We start from the raw sequence: 9,670 nt of genomic DNA on the forward strand, positions 1-9,670 counted from the left end.
AATCTGTCAAGGTCGTTTTGAAGTGTGATCCTGTCCTCTGGGGTGTTAGCCACCCCTCCCAGTTTGGTGTCATCTGCAAATTTGATCCGGATGCCCTTGAGTCCATCATCCAAGTCGTTGATAAAGATGTTGAATAAGACCGGGCCCAAGACAGAACCCTGTGGCACCCCACTAGTCACTCTTCTCCAGGATGTAGAGGAACCATTGATGAGCACCCTTTGGGTTCGGTCAGTCAGCCAGTTACAAATCCACTGTTCTTATTTGGAAGAGAGAGCCAAGCAGAACGTAGTTTTTCTGTACTGCGCTGTAATAAGCTGTTGGTGTCTCTGGGAATGTACTGAGTTATTTCAGTACATTATTTCAGACCTCTTCTTCATACTAAAGATGATGGTTGAGAAGCAGAAAGGAAAGCAGAAGGAGGCAGGGAGAAATCAGCTTTGTTTCTGCAGCACAAAAGAGAGATGTATGTGCATATGTATATGTATATGTGTATATCAGTGCAATTTTTCTAGAAAGAGGTGCAGGAGCTCAGCACAAACATCTCCCTTGTTTTCTTATTAAGGCAGTGGCACCCACCTGAGAGGTGCTGGAACTGAGTTCTGGTGAAAAAAAGCCTTGCTCTTTGTGGGACGTGCTCTCTCAAGAACCAGTGAGTCAGTGAGTTTCTCTTAGCCTTCCCTGTGCACAGGCAGCAGGAAGGAAAGATAATCGCTGTAGATCATCAGGGCTTTGAGCTTCCAAGGATAGTGGGAGCCATTGTTGCTGATAGGATCTACAGGCGCCCAGTACTTATGTGAGAAAGTAGGCCTCTGATCTCCAGAGCAGATAGAAGAATTGGTTCTAGGGACAGGGAACGTCTAAGGGGCTCTTGTCGGACAGTCAGAAACACAAGGAACGAAAAAGAAGCCCAAGGGCACCAAGAAACCCTCCAGTTTTCACAGGCGATGAAATTCCAGGGGACTGGAGTATGCTATGGTCCTTGGGCAACTCCTACTGAATAAGATTGCATGTCTGCAATTCTGTTGAGAGCTAGGCTGATTATATCCTATTCTGCTCAAGGAGATTTAGGCAGCTTCAGGGATTGTAGGCTATGACACTTTTCTGTGCAGCATCTAGCACTTTGTCGGAATGACTGATGGTGATAACGGTGGACTGCCCTAAAACATTGGCTCAGGATTTCAGTGTTTAATCTAGGGAAGGGTTTGTACCAACACCTGACCAATGAGGAATTGGTCAGCAAATGGCAGAAAACCATGGCTAAAAAAGCCACCTCTATTGGTCTGTCTCCCTCCCCCCCCCCCACTGTATTACCTGGGTTATGAAGGTGCCCAAAAGATGTTAAAGCAAAGATTATGGGAAAATGCACACAGTGACTTGCGATCTCGATCACACGCAGAGCCAGTGTGGTGTAGTGGTTAAGAGCGGTAGTCACGTAATCTGGGGAACCGGGTTCGCATCTCCGCTCCTCCACATGCAGCTGCTGGGTGACCTTGGGCCAGTCACACTTCTCTGAAGTCTCTCAGCCTCACTCACCTCACAGAGTGTTTGTTGTGGGGGAGGAAGGGAAAGGAGAATGTTAGCCGCTTTGAGACTCCTGAAGGGGAGTGAAAGGCGGGATATCAAATCCAAACTCTTTTTCTTCTTCTTCTGTAGTCCGCTGGCAGTAGGAGTACAATATGGGTATGTCTTTAAGTTAACATCTTACGTTAAAAACCTGACAGTACCAAACTATCGAAGGCTTTTCACCAAAGCCAGACTAAATGTCTTTCCTTCTGCAGTGTTGGATGGCAGGTTGAGAGGAGTTCCCTACCAGGACAGACTTTGCTCGTGTGCTCAAGACATTGATTCCATAAAACATATTTTGTTGCATTGTGCAAAATATGAGCAAGCCAGGGCTGAACTGATACTACCCTTGCTGGTACCTTTCCCAGGAAAATCAGAGAAAGACCAGACAAATGCTAGAACATTAGCAATGGCAAAGTTTTTATCGGTGGTTGCAAGAACAAATGATACCTATATTCTAAACAAAATGCTTGTTTAACCTGGAGGTAGGCTGTATGAATTGTGTACTGCTTTGTAATGATTTGTTGGGTCTCTGGACCGTAATAAAGGTTGATGATGATGATAACGGCAACAACTTCTCTTCACTCTTCTAGAAAACTAGCCAAATCCACCTTGATCTTGGTCCTTGTCTTTGGCGTGCATTACTTTGTCTTCGCATGCCTGCCTCACACGTTCACCGGGCTGGGCTGGGAGATCCGTATGCACTGCGAGCTCTTCTTCAACTCATTCCAGGTGTGCTGATGTTGGTGCTTATAAGCCGTAACTGTTCACTTATGCTAACTGGAGAGGAGGTTGTTGCTGGGAGGCAGTAAATCCTTCACAGGCAGCTGAATATGGCAAGAAGGTATTTGTCCAAGACTCTGGAATATGCAAGGAGACCTCGTGTACCTCCGAGGGCTGGAGAACTGGAACCATTTTGGGAGAGTGCCAAACTTAATTGGGACGTTTGTGCTTCTTTAAACCTAAATAGCAACTGCAGGAGGGGCTGAACAAGACTGGGACTGGGGGGGGGGGGGGACATCGCCTCTCTTTCTTGCTGTGGTCCTGGTAAAAATTGCACCTCCCCCCAAAATCTGCTATTTGCATTTGGAAATAGGTATTTCCCTTCTGATGCAAATAGCAGCTTGCAGAAAGATTTCTGCCAAGACGGTGTCGGCCTTTCCCATTCCCACAGTCCCACACCTTCATAAGGCCTCCTTGCCTGCAGCTGCTATTTACGTCTGCATCTTTACCTTTAAAGAAAGATGCATTTTAATTGCATCCATGCAATTAATCTTGTGCCTAGGTTAACTTTAAGAGTTTGCATTTGCTGTGCTCCCCCCCCCCCCCGCTTTGCAGGGTGAGCTCAGCATCTTTTACTATGCAGAAGGCAGGTGTAAATACCAACGATTCCAGTGCTGATTTAGTGACTGGTCTCTCTTTCTCTCTCCATGCCTGCCCCATCATCAGCCCTTCCCAGTTTAGGCTGGCTTGGTGGCTTCCTTCAGAAATGTTTTAAAGTTTCCCATAAAACGCTCATTTGCCACCATTTTAAAACAAGAAGTGCTACCTGTTGTTTTGGGGTTTTTTAATTGGTATTTTATTGATTTTTCCCAATTATAAAGCAATAAAGTGATTTAAAAAAAGAAAAAGTGCTCCCCATTGTAATAATGTTGCGCAAAACTGCTGCAGGAACTGGAGGAAGATTTAGCCAATCAGTGCTGTGCAGAGCAGGCTTCTGCTGCAAACTCATGCAACCAGTTTTCACTGATTTTTGCGGGGATGAGTGGCGTGTCTAGCTCCAGAGGTTGCTGGGCTTCAACTCCTATCACCCTCACCCATTGGCCATGTTGGCTGGAGCAGATTCAAATTGGAGTTCAACAACCTCTGAAAGGCCACTGGGTCAGCACTTGTGCTTTAAATGCACCTTGAAATTTTTAACAGATGCAGAAGAGGGAAGACAAAATGAATATGAATCCAAACATTGCATCTTCTTCCTTCCTTCTCTTTTGCTCTCTGCTAAAGTGACACATGTTTAAAGCTATTATATAAGCCCCGTGTTTGTTTCCTGTGAGTCTGGTTTTGTTTTTTTGTAAAGTGCTGAAGGAGCCAGCCTTTGATCATCCTAACTCAGCTGCAGCTGTATGTGTTCATTTGCAGCAAAGATGTCCTTCAAAGTAGGTGCTGCAAAACTCTTCCGTTGTTTTCTTGTTTTCTTTGTGGATTGCCACAGGAAGGCCCTGTGACAATCTACCCCTCTGATTCTGTTTGTCTCTTATAAAACCTGCTCCCTTTTCCCATCAGTCTGGGATTCTTTTGGTTTCTGGTGTTAGACACTGGAGAGACCTGTCAGGAGTAAGCATGGACCAATGGTACCAAATAGTATGGGAAACAGCCCTACTAGAAAAATTAACTAATAAACTGAAACTGACACGGGGACAAACAGAAGAAGACGCCTTCACCCCGGTATGGCTCCCCTTTATCACATACACAGCCCAACAGGACAATGACAATAATCCACCAACAGCATACAAATCAAGCTGGCTAACCTGATCCAAAACACCCACCCACCTCACCCACACACGAAAACAAAGATCACCACAACCAATCACAAGCAAACAATCACACCCTAGGCCAACCCCAACCTCTCTCACCACCAAAGGAATACAAGTGAACAACACAAGCAACGCTGACACCAAACTCTACATACATTAAACATAATAGAAACACCGCCACCCGACCCCATCCCTATCCATCTTCCTTCTCTCCACCCCCCCTTTCTTTTTTCTTTTCTTTTTTTTTCTTCTCCCCCAATGCCTCAACAAATGAAACGGATTTGTAAAAATGTTACATGAAAAAAATAATACGAGGCACTACACTTCTGTAAAACAAGAAAATCCTTAATAAAATATATTTTTTTTAAAAAAAGAGTGGCAACACCATGGAAATAGAGTAAGATCAATGCATTGCTCAAGTTTTTGTTTATTTAAGGCTCTTGCATACCTCTTTTCATGCGGCATACACATCATAATACATTTGATGTGCCTGGCATGACTCAAAGAATTCTGGGAACTGTGGTATGCCAAGGATGCTGGGAATTTCTGGAGGCACAGATGGAGGAGAGGTGGGAAAATAGAAGTCCTTGACTAGGGCTTCCGCTGATGGGCTGCAGTTTACTCCTGCGCCATGCGTTTTAAATGTGCGGTCCAAACGCAGCCTCAGGTGAAACTCACAAAGCAGATCACTTGAGATGATTACAACAATAAGCATCAGGTTGTTTTTTTAAGTTACAATATAATAGAAGAGATGACTTGTTTGTATTTCCTGTGTTCCTGTATAGTTCTTGAATCAATAGCAGAAATCTACAGTCAGCGTTGGCAATTTGAAATTTCTCCCCCATTCTCTTTCGATAAATAGAATTGAATGCAGCAGAAAGATCAATGGAAGCTGCATAAAGTTTCGTCTTCTTTGTGTATTTCCTTACAATATGGTTCAGAGTAAAACATTGTTCAGTCCTTTGAAGCCCGCTTGTTCTACATGAATAACGATGCCATTTTGCATCCAGTGCATTTAGCCTGGGCTGTTTATGCAGGTAAATAAGTCAGCCAGGATAGGTCTCCACCATTAAATGCAATCCTTGTAGAGCTCAGAGGGAAGCAAATATTATCCAGGAGTTTTCTTCGATTTCAGGCAGGAAATAAGGGCCTTTGTCTCATACAGGAGTTTAGTTGTGTTTTAGGAATGTTTGAAAAATCATTACACACTACTGGCATTACACACAGACTGACCACCACGTATATTGGAGAAATATTTAACCCAATCAGAGGCAGGAATTGAGACTTCCTGTGATGATCTCACTTCATTTAAACCCCGGCCACCAGTTCCCAAAATTTGTCTTCTCTCCAACTTGTTTGTTTAGAAAATGCTATTATCACAAATGTGTTAATGACAACAGGGTTTGTGGGTTGTTGTGGGTTTTTTTGTAACCCATTGGATTTAGCCCACTCGTTTGTTGTGAATCGCTCTTACATGGCTGCGGCAACATTTAAATCACCCATCCACATGTGGACTGGGGCTGATTTGCACAAACCTGCCAATTGCCCCATTTTTAGTGAGACATCCCAGATCATGGAAGCCATTCCCAGCTTCTGATTTGATCCTGGAATGTCTCGTCTTTTGCTTTTGTTTTTTAATACTTTATTTTTGTTTTTTTTATAACAATGTTCATACAGTGGTACCTCAGGTTACATACGCTTCAGGTTACGGACCTGTTTTAAAGCAAGGGAAGGGGCAGCGGGGAGAATCGCCTCTCCCCGTTGCTGCCCCTTGGTTCAAAAGAGGTCCGGGGACAGCGGGGAAGATGCGCTGCACTTCCCCGCTATCCCTGGAGCTTGCGGGGCAAGCTTCGTTTTGCGAAGCAAGCCCATAGGGAAATGCGTCTTGCGAAGCGGCTAAGAAAACGAAAAACTCCTTCGTCTAGCGAATTTTTCGTCTTCCGAGGCGTTCGTCTTGCGGGGCACCACTGTATATATATAAGCATCCTTTGAGCCAAACGGCAGCTCCTGTATGTCTGCTGGCCCTAAGCCAATTGACACCATAAGCAAGGAAGATACTCAGATGCCCTATTAGCTGATGCCCCCAATGGCCTGGCACAGGAGCCGCTTCTCCATGACTGGCTCTTGCACCCAGGAGAATACTTGAAGGACTCAGCAACAGAGCTGGAGCCTTTCCCATGGAATCAGCACCCTACCGGGGGTGCAAGAATACATCACCAGTTCTTTGAAACAAAATCTCCCACTCGCACCAGAGCACCGAACCAAAAAACGAGAAAGTCCCAGCCAAAGAAGAATTTGATAACCAAGATGGTGGACTAAGCTGAATGGCGAAGATAACTGAAGAGCAGACACCAAGATGATAAAAAAATAGTCAAGAATGGAATTTTTTTATAGAGTATCTTAAAGACCACTGTAGATATCTAAAAATGCTAGCAGAATTGTAATACCACTTATAATGTAATATGACTTAAGTTAAAAAAGGATAAACATGAAATTGAAAAATGTAATTAGATGCAATAGAACGAATAGAAAAAATTGGAAACCATGGGGGCGGGGGGGGGGGAGTCCAGGGATTTAAGTAATCTCAGATGTGTACAAATTGAAAATGATTTAAATGTGTACAGTGGTACCTCGGGTTAAGTACTTAATTCGTTCCGGAGGTCCGTATTTAACCTGAAACTGTTCTTAACCTGAGGTACCACTTTAGCAATCTTCTCCCCGCCGCCCCTTGCTTTAAACAGGTCCAGGGACAGAGGGGAAGGCGCGCGGCGCTTCCCCTCTGTCCCCGGACGGTCTCCATAGGAACGCATTGATTGATTTTCAATGCATTCCTATGGGAAACCGTGCTTCGCAAGACGAAAAACTCGCAAGAAGAAAAAACTTGCGGAACGAATTAATTTCGCCTTGCGAGGCACCACTGTATAGTACTTATTACTGAAATATTAAAATATGGCATCTCACTTTTTAGCCCCTCGTTCACAAATTTCAGTTCAGCTGCATCCATGTGTAATTCTTGCTTCAAAGTGGAGATGGTGAAATGACTGATATTCTTTCATTGTTCTTTATTCTCCTGCAGGGTTTCTTTGTCTCCATCCTCTACTGCTACTGTAATGGAGAGGTAAGTCACTAGATGAATTGGGACAGGTGGCCTTCCTAGCTGTGAAATGGGGGGGGGGGCATGGCCTAGTCAGCAGGTGCATTTGGGACAGTGAACGAGATTTTAAGAAGTTGCTACCTGTTCCAAGCCACACACACACACACACACATTTTTAATAAGGCAGATGTTTAGGTATAAAGAAACACATAATTATATATGTGTGATTGAAATGACCTGTAAAGCATGAGAGGAAGACTGTGCGTGTTGCTTTGGATCCCAGCTTCTATTTATAATTTTGATTTCTCTTCTTACAAAATGCTTCCAATGAGATTGCACTGGTTTTACTTCTTGAGTAGGGCACTCTTGGGTTCTGTCCAAGAAAGTGCAGTTTGTTAAAAACCAGTAAGGACTCTTCTTGCACCTCATTAGTTGGTTTAATTAACTTACTGCCCTCTGGGCATTATTCTTCAAGTTTGCTAAGGGTGGGAAAGAAGGCGAGACAGAGAGATTTGAGTAATGACCATGACATATAAACACTTGAATAACTTTTTCCTCTCTTAAATAGTTCCCACAAAGCGCAACGCAATAATTAAATTTCATGTTTTTAGGTCGTTGTTTTGTGCAGTGACTGGAACTAATATTTGATGTAGATTCCAGATAAGATCTCTCTATTTTTAAAAATGTTTCTAGACCTCATGGTGTTAGAAATAAGAGCTAAATAAATAAATAACCAGCTCTTGTTGTTTCAGCAGAGCTTCTGTGTCTGGTGTGGCTCTCTGTCCTTCTGTTGCATAGTTTTTTTAATATACTGTATATACCTCCAAAACATATATTATTGTGCTCTCCTACCTACTCACTCAGGTGGCGCTGTGGGTTAAACCACAGAGCCTAGGACTTGCCGATCAGAAGGTCGGCGGTTCAAATCCCCGTGACGGGGTGAGCCCCCGTTGCTCGGTCCCTGCTCCTGCCAACCTAGCAGTTCGAAAGCACGTCAAAGTGCAAGTAGATAAATAGGTACCGCTCCGGCGGGAAGGTAAACGGCGTTTCTGTGTGCTGCTCTGGTTTGCCAGAAGCGGCTTAGTCATGCTGGCCACATGACCCGGAAGCTGTACGCCGGCTCCCTCGGCCCATAAAGCGAGATGAGCGCTGCAACCCCAGAGTCGGTCACGACTGGACCTAATGGCCAGGGGTCCCTTTACCTTTACCTTGCCCACTCACCGCAGCTTCCACTTGCCCCTTAATGCTTCTGCTGAAGAGAAGGCATGGCTCCAAGTTTAATTTGGCAGTCCAAGCAAATATTAACTGAATGAATGTTTCATTTTATTATTACTAACACAACTGGACGTAGTTGCAGTTGTTATGGTGAGGAAGAGGGGAGCTGTATGTTTGTTCCTATATTCAAAATTATTTTTTAAAGAAGAAGACGCGACATTGGCCTAAAACTCTTCCTTTGCGTTTTGATCTGGCCATTTCCTTCCCCTCCAGGTGCAGGCTGAGATCAAGAAGACCTGGGCTAGGTGGCACCTGGCTGTGGACTGGGAGAGGGCGGCTCCTTGTGGGAGCTATCGCTATGGCTCTGTCCACATGAACATGACGCACAGCACCAGCAGCCAGTCTCAGATGGCGGCCAGTTCCCGCATGGTAGTAATTTCCACCAGGGCTGGCAAAAACGTCACCCGGCAGAACGACACCCAGATAACTTTGCCCGGGTATGTTAGGAGCAACTCTGAACAGGACTGTGTGCACTGGTGGGCTCATGAAGAGGCTGAAAAAGAAGAGGAGGAGGAGGAGAAAAAGCTGGATGCTGTTTCTCTCAAGGAACCCTTTACACTACAGGGCCATTGCGCAGGCTCCCTTAACAAGGAGGTGACGGAGAGCAGGGCTGAAGTAGAGGCAGCACTTTAGCAAGCCAGAGAGGCATGAAAGAGAGGCCGGGAATTAAAAATAATAGAATCATAGAATCATAGAATCATAGAATCATAGAATCATAGAATCATAGAGTTGGAAGAGACCACAAGGGCCATCGAGTCCAACCCCCTGCCAAGCAGGAAACACCATCAGAGCACTCCTGACATATGGTTGTCAAGCCTCTGCTTAAAGACCTCCAAAGTAGGAGACTCCACCACACTCCTTGGGCAGGCCCGTCTTCTCCTACCCAAGTTACTAAGCTCTGCATCAGAGCCCGCCATCTTGGCTCATCTTCATCAAAAGCTTCCTCAAACGCAGCTCATGTCATGTGCTGACTCAGATCTGTGTAGCCCACTGTCATTGACGGGCTCTTTGCTGCCTCAGGCCAAAGCTTCTCTCAGAGCTGCAACCAGGGCTTCCTCACCATAGAGAGCAGGGGGTTTTCTGCATGCAAAGCACATCTTCTACTGAGCTCTTCATGACCCAGGAGCCTCACAAGCATTTATGCACTGCATGATGTCCCTGTGTTAGCAAGAGGTTTTTTCTGCCTTAAAAACATCAGGGGCAC

At 44.9% G+C, this 9,670-nt stretch overlaps 1 protein-coding gene across 3 annotated transcripts in view; it reads left to right on the forward strand.

Moving 5' to 3' along the window:
* LOC310692613 (parathyroid hormone 2 receptor-like) overlaps window positions 1–9,138 on the forward strand; it is a 45,594-nt gene extending 36,456 nt beyond the window's left edge. For all 3 annotated transcript variants that reach the window (XM_083473556.1, XM_083473557.1, XM_083473558.1), the window contains 3 exons: window positions 2,157–2,295; window positions 7,174–7,215; window positions 8,680–9,138. In XM_083473556.1, coding sequence (XP_083329682.1) covers window positions 2,157–2,295; window positions 7,174–7,215; window positions 8,680–9,099 — 601 coding nt within the window. In that variant the 3' untranslated portion in view covers window positions 9,100–9,138. The remainder of the gene's footprint in view (window positions 1–2,156; window positions 2,296–7,173; window positions 7,216–8,679) is intronic.
* Window positions 9,139–9,670: the final 532 nt, after the last annotated feature.

Source organism: Podarcis liolepis (genome assembly GCF_965112155.1).
Source record: "Podarcis liolepis genome assembly, chromosome: 1".
Lineage (NCBI taxonomy): Eukaryota > Metazoa > Chordata > Lepidosauria > Squamata > Lacertidae > Podarcis > Podarcis liolepis.